This window comes from Pezoporus wallicus, unplaced genomic scaffold (assembly GCF_028554395.1).
Source record: "Pezoporus wallicus isolate ANWC-B61680 ecotype Strahan unplaced genomic scaffold, APGP_CSIRO_Pwel_v1 contig_10514, whole genome shotgun sequence".
In the NCBI taxonomy this organism is placed as follows: domain Eukaryota; kingdom Metazoa; phylum Chordata; class Aves; order Psittaciformes; family Psittacidae; genus Pezoporus; species Pezoporus wallicus.
This window is the reverse complement of record NW_026637640.1, coordinates 546,580-569,425: the sequence shown is the minus strand read 5'-3', so window position 1 is coordinate 569,425 and position 22,846 is coordinate 546,580. Positions and strand designations below refer to the sequence as shown.

The window sequence follows — 22,846 nt, the reverse complement described above, 5'->3', positions numbered from 1 at the left end:
CATCTAACAATATCAAATAGGAAAGTGATAACACATTTACTATTAACTAATAAATGGGGGGGGAACCATGAAAAATAAGCAACCTGAAAGATTCAGCTTGAAGACCTCCACCTGTTGATGAACACTGGACTGTGCTCATCGGAGTTAAGTAACAGATTACGTTGGCAATTTTACTGCATGGCAATGTGACAGAACAAAAATACATGAAAGGAGGAAGAAGGCTGAGGCTGTGGATGGAACAGGTTTCTATCTACTCATGGAAGCAGTAAGAACCACACTACTACTACATTTACAGTGATTTCCAACCTGCCAGCACTGAAAACAAAGCCTGATGTTTTTTAATGAATGGGTGCTTGGCTTTGCTTTCAAACCTTCTCACAGTCTCTTTTAGAACACAGGATGGATGTTTCTGTATTGGTTCTTCAAAACAATTTTGTTTTCTTTCTCTAACAAGGGCTTTTCTACAATAGCAGTAATGGGAACAAAATCCAACAGCTAACTTTTCAATCTCTGTCTCGGATATGCATCTGTATGACCACATTCCATCATATACAGCAAACATTGTGACAGGATTGTCAGAACTTTTTTCACAAACAATTACAAATACTTTAATGGAACCTTTCCCTTTCAGGATTTGCTTCCCAGGATATGGTGAAATCACTATAGAAACGTTTTCAACAATTGGTTTTGACCCTTTACATCATTGGCTCCCAAAACTCAGTTTACAAAATAGCCTCCATGCAACAAAAACAATACACAGATCCTGCTACAAAGAATTTGTGAGTAAAGGCACACTGTACTAAAATAATTTAAAAGCAAGTAAACCCTTTAAAATTTAGTATGAAACTTCTTGGTTTTTATTGAAATAATGCCTTTTTATTACAGAAATATTAATACAAAAACAATGAGGACAGCATGAAGGTACTAAAAGACAGAAGCCAGTGAACAGTAGGTTTGCAGTTAAAACAAAACCCCAATAGATTGCTGCAAGCAGAGCAGAAAGTGGTTTGCTCAGAGACAATGAACTTAACTTACAGAGCTGAAGTCTGCAAACCCCAAGGAAGAGTCTTTAGAAGTTTTACTTGAAGAGGAGGGAGCAAATGGATCTTTTCCACTAAATGGGTCCCCAAACCCCTTTTTACTTTGAAACGGGTCACTGCTGTCAGCCCCAAATGGCTGGAATGGATCATGGGGCTTGGGAAAATCTGAAGACCCAAGGTGGCTTACAGGAGTACTTTTACCTGGAAAGTTTAGGAAAAAAACAAACAAAAGGAGAAAAAGAGAAGTTACTTACCATGGCCAATGCAAGCCCTTAAATAGGAAACTGTGCTGATACAATTTAGCATCATCCATCCTTCCTGGGATGGTTTAAATTTTAAGCAGATATAACGGTACTCGTTTCTCAACGCAAATTGTCTCAAACAGTTGTTTTATTTAAATAGATTTATTATCTTACTTATAGATACTGCAGTATTAATACCTTTGAGATTTTAAATTATAAGACCCAATATAAAGCCATTTGGTCAGAAGAATTTGACAAGTATGACTTTAGGTCATTTTCCAGGATTGGAGATACTTCAAGTTTAAATTTGGGATTATATAAAAGACAGAATACTTCAAAATACAGACCACTAAAGATAAATAATTAATCACGTTAACCAGAATTAAACAGTAACTTATCTATGACTTTACAGAACACATCCTGGAACTGGTTTATCCTTCCACCACACGTACAAGGGAAAAGAGACTGATTAAGAAATCACCTTGTCGTGGGGTGCTTGCTGTACAACCCACCTTTCGCAGGTGACTGCTTGTTCTTACATTCCACCCCAATAACAAATATAATCACAGGAACGACTGCATATGCTCATAAATAATGGCTGTGTATTTTGTTGGTTACAAATAGAAACTCAGCAGTTAATTTTTAATTCCCCTTGTGAACAGTACTGTTTTGTTAGGTCAAATAACTAAAGAGATATACAGGTACATTTGCCTCTTCCTATTAAAACAACCCCAAACAAGCAATCAAAGAAGACTGCTCCTGACAAGTACACAGTCTAGCCTCCAGGGAATATACTCCGTGGATGAGCCCTCCTGATTTTAGTGTGAGCTTAACAAATGATAAAGAAAAACCTAGAAACACTTTAAAAGGAACAAATATTTATGATTTCCTGTATAATAACCTGAGTTACATACATTAATTGCATTAATAAGGCTATATTTTTTGAAAAGTTCAATTATTTGAACTGTAACTTAATAGGAATCTTGTAATTTATTCACATCAGGATACACATACTAGGACTGCAGAGAAACGGGGCGCTGAACTCCCATATTTCTGAGCATGTACTTGGCATGTCTAAGACACAGCCTGATAGCTTTTAAGAAGGTATTTTTGTGGTTGCTCATGAACTTTATAATATTTGATGGAATCTCTGGAAATCCTCATTTGCCAAAGAGAAATAAGGATCAGCAAACCTAACCTACCCAGCAGCCTGCCTTCACCTGCCATTAAATCACAGCTCCCATCCCAGGGAACATCTTTCCTGGCACTTGGCTTGCTGAACACACATCCCTCTTGTCATCAGCAGGTTCCTCACCCTGCTGGTGACACCTCCCTTAAGGGTTAGTGCACAGTGGGCAGGGGCTCACACTCCTCAAGCTCAGCCAGGCACAGATTTACAGGGGAGCTGAAGGAATCACAGACTCAACTCATTTGTGTGGTGCTAATGCCAGACCCAGGCTCCTGATGCAAGGCAGTGACCACGGCAGGCACTGTGCTTCAGGAAAGATGTGAAGCAAGCACAGCTGAACAAGCAGACAGAGGGAGATGTAGAAAGGACACAAACAGTAAGAGATATAACTGGATTTGTTCAGTCTTAGAGTATGCAAGGAGAACCTGATCACAGTCCTGTAGGCAAGTCTTCCATTAAGAGAGAGACTAATGGATTTAGATTTTAGCAAGAGAGATTTACATTAGACAATTTGTAACATTTTAAAAGGTTAAGAATACTCAAGCCTGCCTAGCGAACTTGTTGCATTCCATCATCACGTCCAGGAGGTTCTAGAAATCACACTGGTTTAGCTGCCTTGAAGCTGGAGGATAAATGAGATCCCTTAAAAGCTCACTCCAGTACTATTTGTCATGGTTTAGTACGTGCTCCATTCTGGGTATCAGATGTGGCAAGGATCTATGGTTATACCCACGTTAGCAACCACATGTGGGACTTCTAAAGATGGCAGATCAGACCAGGGATTTGTCACTGATGGAAGGAAGCAACAAAACAAAGGAAATACCAGCAGCATTTGCTCTGCCCGTAGGCATGGACCCTTCTTCACCTGAGTTTCAAACTGCCTTTTCTACCAACAGAGGCCACATTTTGTTCTCTGAAAGTGTTGCTTTTACATCCTGCCATCACCATAGCCTCCAGGAGATCTCATCTTTCATCACAGCTAGGCACTGTCAGGGCACTAAGCAAACCTGGTAAAGGGATGAGTAACTCGGTATTCTGTATGCAATTCTCCAGAAAAAAAGAGCAACTTAGTTTAACTGAAATGACAAAGAGAATTGGAGTATCTGCATTTATTAAGGCAACACAAGAGCCCTCTACATTTTTCTCCTTCCACTACTGCCAGTTACTATCAAGCAAATTCCCCCTAGTCTCCTTCTCCCTATATTGCACCAAACCAATTCTGACTGATAGAGGCAAAAGTAACCCATTTTAAGCTGCTCTTTTCTTAGGTTAAATCTGCTGCTGCTGAAACCACTTTGTGGAACTGGTGACTGTTAACACAAACCTAAGGTTTGCAACGTATTTGCTCAGCAAACCTGTTTTTTTCTAGGTGGCCCGTTTAATGTTTTTGCACGAAGCCCCTAGTGGTTTCAAGATGCACACAGAGCATCGGGGTTTCTCCTGCTTCATCTTCACACAGATCACAAAGAATAACTTTGCTGGAGAGGAAATGTCGCCACAAATCATAGAGCTTTTGCTAATACTGTTGAAAATTTTCCTTTCACATCCCAAATGCCGTTTTCTTCATTTTTTCCTACGTTAAAGAACAGAAGAGGGCTATAATTTTTTTATTATTTGGAAAAGGCGAAATATAAAAATCAGGTTTCTTTTTTGCAGAGCAATTTTCAGGGCTATGCTCCATGCTGAATACACCAGTCCTGGCACTCAAAACAGCATCCTCAATGAGCCCTCTTTCACTACACTCTCAGCATTGCTTACAGTTTGTTTTATCCTGCTACACTCTGCAAACATGGGTTTGAGGCCTGGCAGAAGTTTGTTTGGTTCAGTCAGATGTTCAAATTTACTTAGTTATTAGCCACACATTAGTAGTAATGACACCAGAATGATCTTTCTGACATCCCTGCTGGGTTACACCCAGTGTGAATCTCCCAGTGCAGTAAGTGGATACTGAAGTACACAGTGGCGTATTCCCATGCCCAGAATGTGTATTTCAGACCCTATAACGCAAAGCAAAAATACCCAAACCACATTAAAACTGAAGGACATCGGTAAAATTGTAACAATGCAAAATATACTCTTAGCAGTGGCTGAGATTGCATTAATCTTATATTCACTGGAAAATGTTCCATTTTTACACGCTAATGCTCATCGTTTTGGAGGCATGGCGGTATGAAAGTGCAAGCAAACAGTTGTAACCCTTACTTATTTGATTTTTCTACTAATAGTTTCAGGGGAAAAAAGTGCAGAAAAAAGCAAAACAGGTCCTATTCTGAAACCACAGCAGTTTCAGCAGTTACCCAAGTGGTGCACCCAAACCACACCGAGGACTCACTTCAGCAAAAAGAGATGATGTACAAAATGGTTTACCACAGCAAATGCTGTTAACTTAAGAGCGAACTCCACCCATGCGAAGGGTTTATCTAATTTCATACCCCACAGCAAAAACTTTAGGGTTGACATCTATAGTTCAAGGCAAATATAATCTCCGTGATAAGATGCAATTACAGAAATTTCTCTTACCGAATTGCAAGGTATTGGCAATGAAAGAATGAAGTGAAACATTTATAGTTTTCTCTGTGTTTTATGTTTCAATGATGGTCCGAACTTTCTGCTTAGCAGATCTTGCTGCATGAGTGGAAGCAGCATGTTTTGCTGGCTGAAGCCTGCATTCAGCATGCTCAAACAGGGCAGAATTGAGATGACATGATTTCAGACTTTCACTAAACAAGGACTCCTTTCCAGGAAACTCTCTGGAGTGAAGAAATATGCTTTAAGAAGTCAGAGTCATGCTACATAGGATAAGTAATGCTAGAGTGAGTTAAATCCGTGCCTGTGATTACACTTGGACATACAATACCAGGGTTCCCACCTCTCACATCTGCCTACCTGGCAGAGGAAGTGTTACTCTAAAAGCTTTGGAGACTGTGCAGTTTTGTAAGGTGCCTACCAGCACATCTTCCTCTTGTCACTTCACCAAATTTACGTATCATTCCTAACTTACTCAGCGGGTTCTTCACCATCCCATTAAACTACCCAGCTCTTCCACTGAGGCAGAATAAAACTTGCATAAACTGTAAGGAACTTACAGAAAAATCACTCTTAGTTTTCAAAATGTGCTTGAAGGTTAGTAACATTAAAGCCAGTTTTCTACAGAATACTCAGGGGTATTTTGTCTTCAACAGGGGCTATTTCTGCACTGGATTTCAACTGTCTGGTGATAATGCTCTTTGCACAAAATCACTACACTTTTAGTAACAGAAGGAAGAATTTTTCCTATGCAAAAACCCCTTGAAACTGGTTTTGCTTAATATTTGCAAGATGTGCACCTTGAGCAAGCCTGTAGCTCTGAAAAGCAGAGCTGAGGAGAAATACCCTGAAAACTACAAACTTCTTGAAAGGTGAGAAATTGTTGTACCTTCACAACAGCCTAACAACCTGTCCTGAAGCAGCTGCTGCACAGCCCCTTTCAACCATCGCCACTGAAATAACTGTGAGAGATGAGCATAAACACCACAATCAAAGTGTGAATGGAATTTTTAGTTGGTGGCCGGGCAGGTGCTCCACCCATGAGTCATTTACCCTACACAACACGGGCTGCCTGCGTTCGAATGCAACTGTCAGGGCTGCTAGAAGGCATGAAAAATAGAAGAATGTTTTCCTGCGCATCACAAGCTTTTTGGGTGAGTTTTTCACTCTCGGCTGCTGCTGAGGTTAAAAACTAAAGGTAAACAGGCACTGAGCTACTTGTGAGTAACTCGGGTACCCAAGAAGCTCTAAGGAAACAGGTGTGGTACCAGTTAGAAACAAACAACACTCCTGTGATCACTCACCGAATGAAGAGCAGAACTCTCTACTCTCCTCTAGCCCAAAGGATTGACCCCCCTACACACACTTGAATATGCCCATGTGAATAAATGCAAGGGAATGATTTGACCTTTTTTCCTGATGAACACAATTCTTTGGGTCACAACTCCTGGTGGCATCTATTACACCTAACATGGCTTCTTTCTTCTTCAAACAACCTCACTAAAAACACAGAGCAAATTTCCCTGCAAATTCATATCCATGCGACATTGGACAGGAGAAAAGGAACGGCCACAAAAACACAATGTGTTTAAACACTAAGAATTCCTAAGACACCATTTGCTTGCAAGAAAGGAATTAGTAAATGCACACAAGAAAGGACTCAAGCTTTGGTTTGCATGTTTTTCTCAGCAGAATACTGAACACTTTCAGCTAATTGAGACACTGAAGACACAGCATAGGCAAACACAAGTCCAACTCAAAAAGTAGAAGAGATCTCTGCTCCCCCCCCCCCCCCCGAAAACTACCAAGATGAGGACAATGGGAACTGATAGTGCTCTTGCACTGCTCTGTGGATGAAAAATAAATCTAAAATGGTCAAAACAGTCAAACCATAAAATGCCTTAAATTTAGAGAAGTAACACATATGAAAAAGAGCTATATTTATCACTGATATACAGGAGGAGGAAGCATCAAACACAAAGGAAGACAGCAGCAGAACAGGGCTGGTACAAACACCTTCTCCTGATTCACGCCAGCAGAGAGGTAGCTGACATAACGAAGCATCTAATCAGGCACAATAGTAGTAAGAGGCATCCAAAAATTCAAGGGGTGCAAAAGACATCCCACAGAGTGAATCTAATTCAAAACCTTCTTGTTAGGCAATCCTGGTCCAGATAAGCCTGGAAGGGGTGTGCATACCCCACCAAGGATCCACTCAGGCTCTGAAGTCAAACTGCCTTCAGAGTATCTTGTCTTCGTATACATTCTTAACCATGAGCATTTCAGTGGCCAAATCTATCTTAAATTGACCGTCCAAGATCTATGAGCAGAATGGAAATGTGCTCTGTGAGTTGGCTGTTCATTTTTCTTGCATTTCTGCCTTCTTTGGGGCTGACAACAATATTCTCCTGCAACCACATTTGTGAAGAAAGGGCAAAGGATCCCCATCCAAAACTAGGGAACTATTATTTCTGTAAATGATGGATTACAAATCCTCAGAGCTAAAAGTTTCCAGATTAGTTCAATGAAATATTAAGATCCTGAAGATCTTAATAGCTGTTAATGCCTGATCTCTTTTTTTTTTTTTTTGGCAGTCAACAGGTTCAGATATCATTTCTCTTTATCTGCCAAGTGGCAAGATGAAAAAAATAAGACTTGATCAGATTTTGCTTCAGTCAGTAGGGGCTTTTTCTGACTTCACTGGGCCAGCAAAACACATGGAGCAGTGTTGCCATCTGTGATTTGGTAAAAATACTGACCCCAAACACCCTGGCTGGTTAAATTATCATCAATAACATCATTACTATGAACTTGTAGAAACTTCTAGCCACTCAGATGGGCAAACCTTTGTGCTTGCACGGAGGCCTTCTGGGGCTCCACCCAGGCCAGGCATCTCTGAGGGACTGGAATCATGCTTCCTAATTTAAGGCAGGCTGGTTAGTCCCTTTATCTGTCTTCTCAAGGCTTTCTCCAGTATTCTGACATTTCAAAACCACTACCAGACATAAAAACATGAGAATGGAACTGAAGTCCTTCCCTCAAACACTGAGGTGTTAACCTCTAACCTCTGAAATGCCAGTTTGTAAATTCAGTTGCACATCAGAGGAGCTCAGAATAAACAGATCAAACCCCAAAGTTCTTTGTCACAAACTCACTCCCTGCAGCCTGCAATAATTTCCCCATAGAATTTATTTTAATCCCTCTATTTCAAATAGCAGCTGAATAAATCCACTAATTTCTCTCTGATACGGGTTGAATTCAGTATGTACTGCTTTGAATTCCAAGCTACATCAGCTATTAGCAAACCAAAGAAAAACTGGATTTGTAAAAGCATGTTAGCATTGAAGAAGTTCACTATAAACACAATACCCACCCCCTCTATTTGCTACTAATATACAATATATGTAATGGTAAATTGTGAAATTTAAGTGTAAATTGTAACATTCGCACATTAAAAAGCTGGAGTGATAAAATAATTGGTTTTATTAAATAACCTGCAGGAAGAAAGCACAAAAGGTGTCATCTTCTTGGGCTTTTAGGACTTCAGTTCTTTCAAGGTTAAAAAGGTCAAAACCACTATAAGCAAGCAATAAAAATTTAGAAGAGGTTGAAGGTTACACACTGGTTAGTGGTGAAGGTTCTTCCACTAATATCACTGGTTAACAGTACTGTTATAACCGCAATGTGGAATGCATGGTGCTGCACTTAAAGGAAGTGGTAAGGGTGGGGCAAAAGCAGTAGGTCCCACGATCAAAGCACTAGAGCATTGAATTTTACTTATAACCCAATCACTGACACCCACACAGCAACTTCCTGCACTTTAAAAAAAAAAAAAAAAAAAAAGAAAAAGAGGAAAAAAAAAAAATCTGTTTCTCTCTTTTTGTAATCAACAACTTTTACCTAGAAACTAGTTAGTGGTGAGCTCTGACTGATTTCTATCTGCAGCTTGGGGCTGAAAACATAATTGTTAACCTGTGAGAACCTACCGGACCCATTTTAACTGACAGGTTTCAGTGCTATCGTCTCTTTCAGGCTTCTTGATTCATAATGACACAGAAGTCTTACAAACCCCAAGAAATATGAAGCAAGCAGAAGTTCAGCAGTGCTAAGCACCACAGGTGCTCTAGGACAGAGAAGAAAATGTACTTACAAAGGCTTAGCCATATTTTAGGAAAGCTTGGGAAAACTGTTTGCACTGGAACTCAGATCCCTGTCACAGGGCACTTGTGCTTAAGTCTATCAGTACACACTACTATTAGTTTCATCAATGTAAGCCATTTGTCTTGTTTTCTATTTATCACAGCCCATTATGCAAAGCACAGGCCTGTTTATAGCTAATTTTTTTCAGTGCTTTTTGAGCATTATTCAAGATACACCATCAATAAATACAGAAAACCTCCCACTTTTCTCTCAAGAAACCCTCAAGTTCTCCAGTACCACCTGGTGAACATCAGATTACTTCAGCCAAGTCCCAGGGGAGCTGTATAAAACCCGATGTCCATTAGGAACTTCATGGACTACGAATGCATTCCTGAAGAGAAAGAACATGCACACACACCCTTGGGGATTTTTATTAGCACAGTCTAGGCAGAAATGCTAAAAAGCTGTTTCTTAGCTGATCTTTCTCGACCTAAAAAGAGAAACTTAAACCAGGGTAAGGGACAGAGATAGTGATTTTTCAGATCTTTGCATGTAACAGGTATATTGGAGCTCTGATGTACACTGGTGTCCAGGCTTGCTGATTCTGAAACACCTTCTTGTCATTCTCTATTTTTATTCACTGATTTATTAGCCTTCCTTCAATTCTCTTTAAAGATTATGCACTTTACCTTTAAACAGTTACACTGAAAAAACTGCAAGAGAGCATTTAATCAGAAAAAGACATGAAATTTCTTTTGGTCCAAACAAGGATCAGTTGAAGACTTTGTAACATCTAACAGATCTTGACAGACTTTGGTTCAAAAACAAATGAGAAAGAAGGAAAATGATTTATGAAGAGCAGGACAAGTATAAGCCTCAGAGTCAGCTTAAGATACAGCTTTACAGAAATAATCTCATGATTGTCATCCCTTCTCTTGAGTTTTTGAGACGGGAAAGATATGAATCTCAGGGATGTCTAATCCATGCCACACAGCAAGTGTTTGCCTATCTTTGCCAGAGAGTAACAACCACAGACAGCTGTGAACTGAAGTATTTGCTCACAGAGGCAGCAGATCATAGCTGCTTCTCAGTGTCCAAGTTTTGAGAAAGCCAAACACCGACTAAAACCAAACCAACCAACCAATCTTCACAAGCAGCCAGCAAACAGGTCAGGATTTATAAGGCCAGACTATGGTTACCCACTGCAACCCTGCTCCTGACAAGGCTGGCAGTAGCAGAAAAGTTCTCTTAAGCATGGTATGAAGACTGTCTCCAGAGCCTTTCTATGAGAGCAGCTGATCTGAGCTATGTATTCATTTTAGAGGTTTTTCAAGCTACATCTGAAGGGGCCTTTTGATCTGACCTTCAGTAAATGGTAACCAGTCTCTGGCTGAAGTGTTTCCCCAGCGCCGTGTTCAGTTCCAAAGGCCTGCTCTGCCTTGGTCCTCGTGAAGAAACAAGACCTGATGCAAAACTCCTTGTTCATCTGGACAACACAGAGCCACATGGGCAAGATGGGTCCATCCTGCACATCCTGCTCAGCCAGGACACCCTGCAATACCTTGATGGCTTGATCAGACAATGCTTGCCTTTCATGTACCTGCTAAAAAACTTTGCAAACAGAAAAGCAACGAACCAGGAACAATCCCTGGTGGATTTTGTTAGTTCCTCCCACTTAACTTGGAAAATCAGACAGCTCTCAATGCTCTGCAAAAATTAGTATTTTCTACTTGAGTATATATATACCTCCCTAACAAAATACCTCCCTAACAAAATGCAAGCAAACCATTCAAGTGCTTTTCACTATTAAAAATCCCCCTCAACAGAAAGAACAGTTTTACTAAAGAGAGCAGGAGCCCCCAACAGAAAGGCCAACTACACATTTGCCTGGTACTAAGTAGCATTTATTCATCCTTCAGCAAGATTGTTATCACCCACTTGTTTTTTAATTAAACAGACCAATGAGAAGGGTAAGAAACAACGGAAGTTTCTTGTCTGTTGTTTGTTTTCTGAGCAGCTTTCCTATTTCCAACGTACACTTGTACCCCTGTATCTCTTGCTAGAATCGCAGTGTATTACTATATAATTTCTCATGCTTTAAGTAACCACTGAAGATTGCTTTAGTTGTGGAAGGAAGGGAGGAGTATAACTGCATAAGCACATGAGGCTCATCTGCTTTAAAAAAACCCTGCTTTGTTTCCTCCTTAGTCTATTTTATCATAACAACATTTGCTTTTGGTAGAGCAGCGGAACCTCACAAATATTGTGTCTCCCAGAAGAGGGGAAGGTGCACATTTAAATGAGTGCTTTAAAAAGGCTGATTAAAGGCTGAGTGCACACGTCTAAATGAAAAACAAATCAGTAAAGCCAAAGGTTCTCCAAAATTCCTCACTACGTGCCAAAGTGGAATGGAGAGGCATAAATCCAAAAAACCCCTCTTAGGGGAGTCAATCCTACAGCACGTACTTCTGTCCTTTGCTGCTACTGTTACCTTGTATTTGCTAGGAATTCTCATGTTTCGAACAAGAAACAGAAAGAAACCACATGAAAGAGATAATATAGGTGTATTTAGTATTTGTTTGACTCATTCAACTTCATACAGGTCTTTTAACACTACAGTATTTCATGAAGACTTTTCCTCAAAAGATCCACTTACAGCTTTCCTTGAAAAACAAAGAAAGAAAACCATCATCCACAACGGCAAAGAAGATTTCCTTCATCTTTTAAATTCTGCTTTTATTAATTTATGTCCTATTAGTTGATATTTGCCAACTCTCTAGTAACTCAAGAGTAGAAACTATCTACACAAAGCAAGCAGGGGACAGGCTTCAAGAACAATCCTAGAGCATTCCCTGAACAATTTCCATCAATACTCACCTACGCAGAACCTCAGCATTTGATTTCAGGGGTTTTGTGTGCATCAGCAGCAGTAAAACCATAATAATAGGAACAAACTAATCCTGCTGCAATGGCCTGCTTTTAAGTTTACAGTATTAAATAATATATTCCAAACCTTGGATCAACCTATAGGATAGTTAATGACAGGACACTCCAGGAATAGAACCTTGACATTAACCAAGGAGCTAGCTCTAGCACAACTGGTCTGCAGAACCAACCAGATACCTGCTGTTTTATTACCAGGATGGGTGCAGGGTGCATGCTTTGCTCCAAAATGCAACAGCAGAAAGGTAGACAATCCACACATTTAAACAAGGAAACATTAATAATGGAACTGTTTTCTTTGTATTATGCTTCCCAACACTGGCACTGGATACATAAGAGTACTGGATGCTGACCAGCACACTGGGGTTGGGTTGGTTTTTTTTGAGACAACTGGATGTTCACTGCTATTAGTTACAGAATTACACTGTTGCTAAAAGGAGACTTGAAACTAACAGCTCGAAGTGGCTTCAGTTCTCAAAACAGTTTCACTGGTACATGCATATTTTGAAAATCAGCTCTAGGGAGGGCAAATAAGTGGAAGTTGAATCTCCACAGAGAGAGCTCTTCTTTTCAATTCAGGACATTCCTACCTAACTAAAAACATCCACACATGATGGACTTGCAGCAGGAATAAGCCCTATATTCATACAGTGTTTTGTATTCCGTTAATGCAGCGATGCATGAAGGCAAGAATGATCATACCTGGACAGAGCAGGACAGGTCTATCTAGCCCTGTACCCTGTTCTTGTTAGGATCTAGTGGCTAATGCATCAGGAAGAACAGTAAAACAAGGTATTGATACAACCATACTTCAGACTATTCTTGCACCTGCCTAGGTGCAGACATTCAGCAAGACAGGATCCAGAAAGAGTATTTTGGCGTTTGGTAGACCCTGATGCCCCTGTTGGATTTTTCTTCTAAGAATTATCTAGTTCATTTTTCAGCCCATTTAAACTTTTTTGCATTCACCATATTCTCAGGGGAATAAAAAAAAAATATCCTAAATTTAGAGTACTGTATAAAAACAAACCTCTGTTCCTTCTGAAGGTGCCACTTACTAATCTCATTTCTTGCCCACTTGCATAAAGACACTTTTTCCACCCCCTGCATATTTCCTTGCCACAACTGATTTTACAGAGCTGTCCTATCACTCCCACATCATCTGTTTTCCAGTCTGAAGAATTCCAGTTTGGTTTACTGACAATTTCTGCCACTTTATTGATCATCTCATACTTCCTCTTCCATGGTTGAAATATAAGATAATGAGGTAGAAGACTGTCAACTTGTCCTTATGCTCAACAACATACAGAAACTGGGATAAATTGTGTTAAAAAAGGAAAACCTTCTTACCACTGGGTGGCTTGGGTCGTGGAGGGACATTTTTCTTCGGTGGCAATGCTGGTGTGTCTGATTTGCTTTTGAAGGGGTCATCTGAGAATCCCACCCCCCCAAAAGAGGAGGCGAAGGGGTCTGAAGCTACCGACTACATGAGAGAAAAAGAAAAGCATGTAAGCACATTGTAGGATATTTGTTGTTTCATGAAAGCCAGAAGTAAAAGCATTAAGTTCAAAAAATAAGGACATATGCACAGAATTGTGTCAGTGGTGTAAGAATGAACACCCACTGAGAGAGGTGTTAGGGTTTTATTTACATTCACAAGTACTTACACTCTTACTCACATAAGTAATTCTAGAACTTTTTGTCCTAGCAAAAAACTGATGAGAAAAAGAAAAGAAAGTAAAACTACTTTTAGTAAAAAGTAGTTTTGGCAATGAACAGTCATACTACAAGCTGGCCTTCACTCTGATAAACAGAACCATGACAGCAACTGGAAAAACACAGTCAAATGCAGAATGGATAGGGTTTTTGCCAAGCTTTTCTTAAGTTACACACAGTTATTTGTCTTTTTTGTAAAGCTCAGGGAAAATTCCAAACCCATATGTTTAACGTTGCCTGTTTGCAGCTGGCTCTTCAAAAGTACTTCTACTGATTGAACAAGGCACAGCAAATTATGCCACGCAAGGAAATTTAGCACTCTGAAATGCGGAAAGAGGAATTTTGTGGGCAAAGCTAAAGGAAAGGAAGACTTTTGCCAGAACTACGAACTCAAGTCAAACAAGTCAATATTTGTAAAGGCTATTGCCACCTAGTGGAGAACTAAAACCCCCACAGAAACAGGTAAAACGTCAGAATACACGAAGTTTAATTAGTGAAAGGGATGTGATAATCTGTTTTGTAATTAACATTTACTCTACGATGTTCAAGTGTTACTGTGGGACCAAGTGTAAAAAGTTGGGCAACTGATGTCAATTGTCAATTCCAAACTCCACCTCAGAGAGCCAACTGTGACTGATGCAGACGAGGAGGGGTAAGGACCCAGTTCTATTTCAAACACCCTATATACCCATTTTATACCAAGAAGCCAAGGAAACAGCAATTCTATTAAAAGCCATGAAAGCTCAGCACACCATGCTGTCCACCTTCCTCTGGTTCCTTGTACTCATGGAGAAGTCAAAGAACAAATCGGGATATGATGAGATAAAGTATCCAAGAAGCAGACTTCAGAGGAAGGTTGGGCACTGAGATGTATTCATATCTGGAACAACCACCTTTTCTTACAGGTGAAAACTAGAAGTTATGCTTCTCTGGTATTTGAAAGTGTTTGTGAAAAGTTAATTTATCCCTGCTGAATCTACCAGTCTTGGTTGCCATATCTGAGATGGATGGAAAATGCTTTGCTAAGTAACTGGAGAGGCTGATTGGAAAAAGCTTAACAAAAGTGGGTTGTCAGCTGAAAAGTTACAGTCAAAAAAGTATCTGTAGATACATTTTTAAAAGGACAGTTGCTTTCCTTGTAACCTTTACCTTTGACATCTGACTGAAGTCTGCAAATCCCTCCCCACTACTGAAAGTGCTACTTCCAAATGGATCCAGTGTTCCAAATGGATCTGAAACAGATAAGGAAAAAAAAAACAAAAAATGAAAGTTATTTAAAATAAGAGTTATGAAGTATGCTTGGTGCCAGTGAAGCACAAAACTAGGCAGGTGATTCAGAAACACTTGCATTTTGACCAGGCATGAGATGTTAAAAGAGAATTCCATAAAACAAGTTTGCTACCAGCTGGGGTGGGGTGGGGGGAGTGTATATGAAGACTTAATCTTCATAATCCATAAAAGGACTGCAAGGATATTTGCCAACTGTTCACAATACACTTTCTTTAGTCTCAACTTTAACATTTGATTCTTCTTTCAGAAAGAGATACCTCTTTATTCATCTTCAAGAAGAAATTTTTTTTTCTTACCTGGACCATTTGAAGAGATACTGGAAGCTGTAAAAGGATCACTGCTTTCAAAAGGGTCAGGCTAGATAAGAACAGATATACACAATTATTGTTCTGCTGTGCTGTGCACTTGTCTTTTTAAGCATATCAAAATCTCTTGCATTATTTCCAATTTCAGACCACTCTGTTAAGTGGACACATAAGCAGGATAAAATCAACTGATAACGTGATATTTGCATTGTTAGTGCATTTGGCTACTGATGGCCTTGTACAAAACACCAAGTACCTCCAAGCAAAACACATTAAAGTGACAAGTGTATCATGCTGAAATACAAGAGATATCAGCAAACAGGGCAAAATAAGACAGAAAACCCAGAAGTATTCAGTCTTCAAGCAAAAGAGACTGAATATTCAGGTCAGGCATATACATTATTGTTAATTCAGAGTCTGTATATCACTTCTTTTTAAACTGATGGTGCCTGACAGTTGCTCTTCAGTTTGAAAAGTCTGCTGTTATCTAAGTACAAACCTGTACTGAAGACAAACCAACCTCCCATTGACTGACACTGAAATAGCGTTCTAACACTTGGGTAGCAACAGTCAATGAATACCATAAGGAAGGGTGAGGGAAAGGATTAATTAAACAACAAAACAAAAATCCATACCCACCCCCCCAAACAGCCAGACCCATACACATAAGGACAGCTTAAGAACTGTGACTATACATTTGACAAACGTGTTCTATGCAGTCCTTCCACTCTGTTGGCTCTATTGTCTGTTGGTGGCTGAGTAATCCCTTAGCCAGATCAGTGCCTCGATCCAATTCACTATGTGACTGCACAAACAGAAACAGCGATGGAATGGAGGTAATGGTGTGGATGAGTGGGTGCTGGCAGCTTGAAACTCCCAACAGAGAAAAGAAATATCCACCTAACTGCATCTTCACGGTGAACAGACAATGTTATCATGGAACTGGAGAGAACAAACTGCTGATTGCCTTAGCAATCCATACTTCAATTTTAAGGACGGAATTCATGATACTTCAGCAGTTAGGAGAAAAGTATTTTGTGGTATTTTGTTCCTTTCAGACAATAAGCTTGGAAACAGTAAAGAAGTTATTTTGTGTAGATTGAGAAATTACTGACCTTTGAGGGTAAAGTGGGGGGTTTTGTGAATGGATCTGAGGTAAATGGGTCGCTCTTCACCTGCTTCTTGAAGAAATCCTCAGGGGCAGAACTACGAAATGGGTCACTTTCCTTAAATGGGTCACCTCCAAATGGATCTAGGAGTGTATGAAAAGGTAAATAGACACAGCACCTACCGTGTCCATAATGAACCATTCTACATTCCACCTCATACTCACTGATGGGATTTTTCTTATCAAACCAAACAACAATTTGGTAAATCGGATAAACTCTCAGATAACAGGATATTTACTAAGTTTGAACAGGTACATGTTTAATATTAAGGTTATGGAACTAAAGAGTTACATGCACGTTATTGACATTGACGCTGAATCACTCACATGCACGCCCTATCAGGTTTCTATGTTCCCCACATGCAAACCAAAAACTTGAAGCCAGGAAAACCTTGGCAATCCTTGTGTTTGGCTACGAATTGTTTATAGCGTATCTGTCTTGTCATCAAAAGGGCCATTACCTGCTGGAGCAGGTGGTTGCTCTGCAAAAGGATCATGCTGGAATGGGTCACCTATGCAGAATAGAAAAATCACTTGTTTTATCCATTATTTAGCAAGATGATTAAACTTTCTGAAAAGATCATTTACTCAAAAATTGATCTTCAAGGTCTCAGGAGAGCCACTGGTCACTTACTGCCTTTGAAAGGGTCTGCTCCCTTAAACGGATCCGATTTGAAAGGATCTTCTGACTGGAATGGGTCTGTATGCAGTTCTTGTGTATTATTGGTAAACATCAAGGCTTTATTCTTAAATGGATCATCCTAAAAAATAAGAGGAGAAACATTACAGCAACTTCCCATGGTAAAAATGCTCAGTTACCCATTCAGGAGAAATTTTATGTTATCTTGATTCCTGTTTACTGATCTTAATAATTACTTCCTAAAGAACTTTCTGAGTAAGGGGCTTCCAAGTAGAAATAATTACACCATAGAAAGAAATACGCGACCTGAGGCCACGCAGAACATCAAAAGGTGTTGTACAGCCAATACATGCAACAAAAAAGATTAAACTGTTGCCCGTATTCCTATGTTCAATTCTGAAATATTTAAATACCAAAACCAACCCCCAACCACTGCACTACCAAAAGATTTTTCTCTCCCAGTTATTTTGCAGCTCAGCTTCAGGTAAGAGAGTTGTTTAAAAGGAGACACAGCATTTGTGGACTTCAAATACAAGATATTACTACTGAGAAGTTAAGATTGCTTCTTGTTAGCTCATTCTTGAACTCAAAGGTCTAAGTACTGATTTCATGGTACAAAGTATTACGTGGCAGAAGGAGTGTCACCCCCACCACTTCATGAGAGGTTTGTCAGCAGAAGCCAACCCTCCAGCTTTGAAAAGTTACAAAAATACAGCCTGCACAAACAAATAGCAAACTGAAGTTATGAAACCTCTTCACTGCATTCCTTTGTCATGATACCCCTGTCTTTTGCCTGGTTTGGGTCTCTGATGAAACCAGTCCTTGCCCCAGTAGCCATATGTACAGCAGCACCTGTACAACTGGGCTCCATTGACAAAGCCATTCAACACCAACACAAACACCTAGTAACAACCACCCGCTTACACTGCCCCCAGTACTAGAAAGACATGGTATTTCCTCATCCCTTTACAAGACGTAAAGGAAGAAGTCTAATACTTCTCAGAACAGTGGAGGGAGGTGGGGAGAGGAGGAAGAGGAAGGAAGAGTTAAGAAACAGGAAGGGGGCATGATGGTTTAAAACATTTACTATGAACATGTCCTGGAGTTTTCTTCCAGTAAGTGATTCTTAGGTTTTGCAAATAAGAGAAACATCTGGAAGTTTCTACTGGAAATTAAACATAAATGTTTATGCAAGCCCTGCAAGCACAGAAACTAAGCACCTAAGTGTTTTAAACCATGCCTCTCAATGTATTATTGTTTCTAATCTACAACTTCTCTTCTGCTGCGCATTTTATTACACTTTATCTGTAAAAACAAAGTCCTACCTCCTGAGACTAAGGATGCAACAGGTTACTTATCAAGGGTTAACGTGACCTTTTCTTTTTGTTTCCATATCCATACCGTTACAGCTACGCAGGCACAAAATCCTAGCACAAGACCTAATCCAAAGCTTAAAAATCAGGTTTTCCACCAGCATTAAAATCTTTGCCCTGCCTTGCACTGAAGACTGCTACCTTGCAGGGATCATGGTATTTGTTAACATATGAAAAGCCAACTAAACAAACATCTTCACTACTTCAGATTAGGTGCAAGTCACAAACCTAATTATTGTAGAAAACACCAAACAACAGCAGTTTTTTATACTTTTACCATAGCTCCATAATTGTTCCTTTCTGTCTGGCCAAGGCCTTCACTTATGTCTGCCAAATTCGTCAGGCTGCCACCATGAATCCCATTGAGAGCTTCATTATATTCTTCTATACTCCTATTGACTTCTTGATGACTCTCTTGAAGTTGAGAAAGTTTACTTCTTGCCTAAGCAATGAAAACCACTTTAGTCTGTTACGCATTCACAATGTCATCCTCACATTCTTGTTAAACCTGGTTGACAGACAGTTGCATTTCCCTCCTCCCCCAGAGCTGAACTTTCCCCGATTCACAACGGAAATTCACCTACTGAGCACCAAACAGGCTTATTTCATGAGCCAGTATTTTTCTTCATGACCTTTCTAAGTGATGCTCAACTCTTAGCCTTTCAAGAAGCGTAAAAAAGAAGTTTAAACTACAATGAATACCTGGTTTATTTCTTCCTGTGTTGATTTTAAAGATTTGATTATTGTTTCAAGCTGCACTTTTCCAGCCTGGATACTCTGCTCTAGCTGAGTCTCTTCTTGCTGGAGGCGATTCAGCTCTGCTTTTGCTCTATTAAGGTCATCTTCCTGTAGTTTTAAATCTGATTCCTGAGACTGAATCTGCATTTTTAGTGATGAAATCTGAAACAAAACATTATAAAAATCAGAGTGAAATTTGAAATAAATGTAACTCAGTAAATTATGAATCTATAACAAGCAGAAACTTGTAAACCAACCTATCAACTGCTAAGGAAGGTAGTAAGAACTTAATGTGAAGAACTGCATGCAATCCTTGATACAAGCGCAAAAGACATTCAATAACAGCAAGAAATACTAATATTTTAAATCACAAAAATACCACCCAGATTACAAATGTAACTAAAAGGTGTTTCTTAGATGGTTACTTTGTAATTTTCAGAACTTAGTTCCTTTTCCATTCAAACATTTACCAAGCATTATAAAGGTGTTTTTTAACTCTGATAATATGAGTTAAAATTACTCAGTTGCATACAACTCTCCTTTTACACTTTCTCACATGGCCTTATACACCAACTTTCTACATTAAGAAAACAGGCTTGCTACATGGGCAATTATATACCCCTGAAAACCTACTGTGATCAAAATCTGCACCACTGCCCACGGACTGCCCCAGAGGTCAGCAATAATGCTTCTCAGCTACCCTATTAGGCTGAATAAATCTTTCATATATTCACAGAACAATAATCATTTAAGTTGAAGGGGACTCCTGGAGATCACCTGCTTCTGCCCCCCATTTATGACCATTATGAAAGTATTTAAGCTGGCAAAATCCTTTCTTGGACCTCTGTGTTAGCACTGAAACGGCCATTTATAGTAAAAATGAATAAACCAAGCAAGGTTATTCACTAAATAAAATTTCCTTCAACAAAAGACTCTTGAGCATGTCCAGAATTAACATACACTCACCACCTGCGTTTCTTCCTGGCACTTCTGCCTTACATCATTCAGCATATCTTTTAGTTTGGCTTTCTGCTGGTCCATTTCATCCAGGCGGTCTTGAGCATCTTGTTTCTGAGCCTCCAGCTCCTGCAAGTTACTTGTCTCCCTATCTAAATCATTTTGGAGTTCCTGAGGAAAATTCCAGAGTTTGTAATTTATATTTAGCAGTTGTCTTACAGGAATGATCAACCACAGACAAACAGGCTAGCAAAACGTAAAAGATTTGCTATGTTATATAGGCTATTCCCTGCAAGCATATGTTTTGTTTCTGTGGGAACTTTTATGAGACAGAAACAAATCAGTGCTCCCAGGATGGAAGAGAGACTGTGGCACAGAGCACATGTAATGGAACTATCCTAATTATCAAAACCAATACTCTTTGACCAATGATTTCCTAGATTAATGTTGGTCAAGCACTAACAGAAAAGACATTTCAAACTGTTCATGTAACATCTCCTGTTTATATTAACCAGCATCTGGAGAAAACATTTCTGATGGGCATCAGGAAAATAAGGATTTTATTGTGAGTTAAAGGAGAATCTCATGAAAGAAGGAAAGACTTGCCCAGAAGCAACACACGGCAAGATGAAAGAAAGAATGCTTAACTTCCTGTATCTTATTTTAGATTTAAATGAGAAATAATAATGGTATCCTGAGTTTTTACCTGGACTTCGTTGGTTTTCTGTCTGATTGATTCTTCTTTTTCCCTAATGTCCTGCTCTAATGAGTATTTTTCTCTGTAAGATAAACAAGTACATGTATTCATGATTAAATAATGTACGCACACATGCATATGCAAACATCAATTAAATATTATTGTGGAAACACCATACAGTCAAAAATGCCAGCCCATATTCTGATATATTCTTTAAATGAGTAAAGGTGCATACAAATCAGTTATGCTTATGATAGAACAAGTGGTGACAGGTTTAAACTTAAACAGGGGAAGTTCAGGTTAGATATAAGGAAGACATTCTTTACTGTGGTGAGACATGGGAACAAGTTGCCCAAGAAGTGGTAAATGCTCCATCCCTGGCAGTGGTCAAGGCCAGGCTGGACAGAGCCTTGGGCAGCATGGTCTAGTGTGAGGCATCCCTGCACATGGCAGGGGGGTTGATGATCATAAGGACCTTTCCAACCCAACCCACTCTATGATTCTGTGTTTCTCCTACTCCACAATTCCTTTAATAGTCCACAACTATTACCTCTGCAGCTGTGCAATTTCTTGACTAATATCATCCAGCTCCTTCACGCCTGTAAATTCGCCTGATCCAACGGAACTTGAACTATCCTGTTAAGAATGAAACAGTCTATTAAAACACCACATTCTTACAGAAGATTTGCCTTTAGAAAGGCTGAGGACAAAGGTGGGACACAATCCTCATAAAATACATCTGCAAAATTCTTTGGGAGCTGCTGCATTGGTTATCATCACAAAGTTCATTGCTCCACATGAACAGAAAACTGATCTGCTATGTTCATAGTAGCATACAGTTTATTCCACATTACATTCAGCTAAAACCACACTAGATGGGGGAAAAAAAAAATACAGTGAATTGAAAATAATGGAAAGCTTAAAGCTCTCACATCAACGTATATTTACTGCACACAGCTTCAGGGAACTAGCACATGAACAGCTTTAACATGCTAACACTGAAAACTTCTTGACAGACCAATGCATCGCGAGCTGTTGAAGGAAGCAGTATCACCAGCTCAACAGCCAACACCGGGAACATCACACTACTGTGATACTATCGTCATGCCAAGAGCAAATGCCACAGAACACAAGAGCAAAGACACAGGAGGAGTAGAAATAAGACCTTTTTTAAAGTTACAAGTAGTGTACATAAACCAATTTGCATTCTTTTGGATGTTACAATTACTCACACGACGCATTTCTGTTAGTGTTGAGATCTCAGTCCCCACAGAGGTCAAGTAACCTGACAGAGTCTGCAGAAAAAGGATACAGGAAAAACCTTAAAAGGACCAGAGCAACAGCAATCATTAAAATATATTTAGAAGCTCAAAAGCTTTCTGGTTAGGGAAAGCAAAAAAAGTAAAGGAAAATACTACATAATTTATAGAAAAGATGAATATATTGACATGACAGAAGTAGGACAAGGAGTAATGGGCTCAAACTTGAAAATGAGAGATTTAGGTTAGGTATAAGGAAGAAATTCTTTACTATGACAGTGGTGAGGCACTGGCACAGGCTGCCCAAGAGAAGTTGTGAATGCTCCATCCCTGGCAGTGTCCAAGGCCAGGATGGACGGGGCTTGGAGCAGCCTGCTCTAGTGTGAGGTGTCCCTGCCTGTGGCAAGGGGCTGGAACTGGATGACCTTAAGGTCCCTTTCCAACCCAAACCATTCCATGACTCTGTGATTTATTCATTTTAGTTTCAGAAATACACTAACACACTACTGAGGAAAGGAAGAAAGCAGGGTTAAATAAAAGATTAGATGATCCAGTAAAAATGGTACTAACAGTGAAAGATATAGGACTACATATAGTCCTATAACCTAACATATAGTCCTAAC

General features: G+C 39.6%; 1 protein-coding gene across 5 annotated transcripts in view; it reads right to left on the bottom strand.

Annotated features, from left to right (window-relative positions):
* EPS15L1 (epidermal growth factor receptor pathway substrate 15 like 1) overlaps positions 1-22,846 on the bottom strand; it is a 43,819-nt gene that overhangs the window by 8,711 nt on the left and 12,262 nt on the right. For 3 of the 5 annotated variants that reach the window (XM_057406787.1, XM_057406791.1, XM_057406790.1), the window contains 12 exons: positions 21,515-21,600; positions 20,974-21,046; positions 20,277-20,438; positions 19,275-19,472; positions 18,850-19,014; positions 17,194-17,320; positions 17,021-17,071; positions 16,507-16,643; positions 15,383-15,443; positions 14,946-15,028; positions 13,431-13,563; positions 1,036-1,241 (listed from right to left, as the gene is read on the bottom strand). In XM_057406787.1, coding sequence (XP_057262770.1) covers positions 1,036-1,241; positions 13,431-13,563; positions 14,946-15,028; positions 15,383-15,443; positions 16,507-16,643; positions 17,021-17,071; positions 17,194-17,320; positions 18,850-19,014; positions 19,275-19,472; positions 20,277-20,438; positions 20,974-21,046; positions 21,515-21,600 — 1,482 coding nt within the window. The remainder of the gene's footprint in view (positions 1-1,035; positions 1,242-13,430; positions 13,564-14,945; positions 15,029-15,382; positions 15,444-16,506; positions 16,644-17,020; positions 17,072-17,193; positions 17,321-18,849; positions 19,015-19,274; positions 19,473-20,276; positions 20,439-20,973; positions 21,047-21,514; positions 21,601-22,846) is intronic. The other 2 variants (XM_057406789.1, XM_057406788.1) reach the window with 2 other exon arrangements.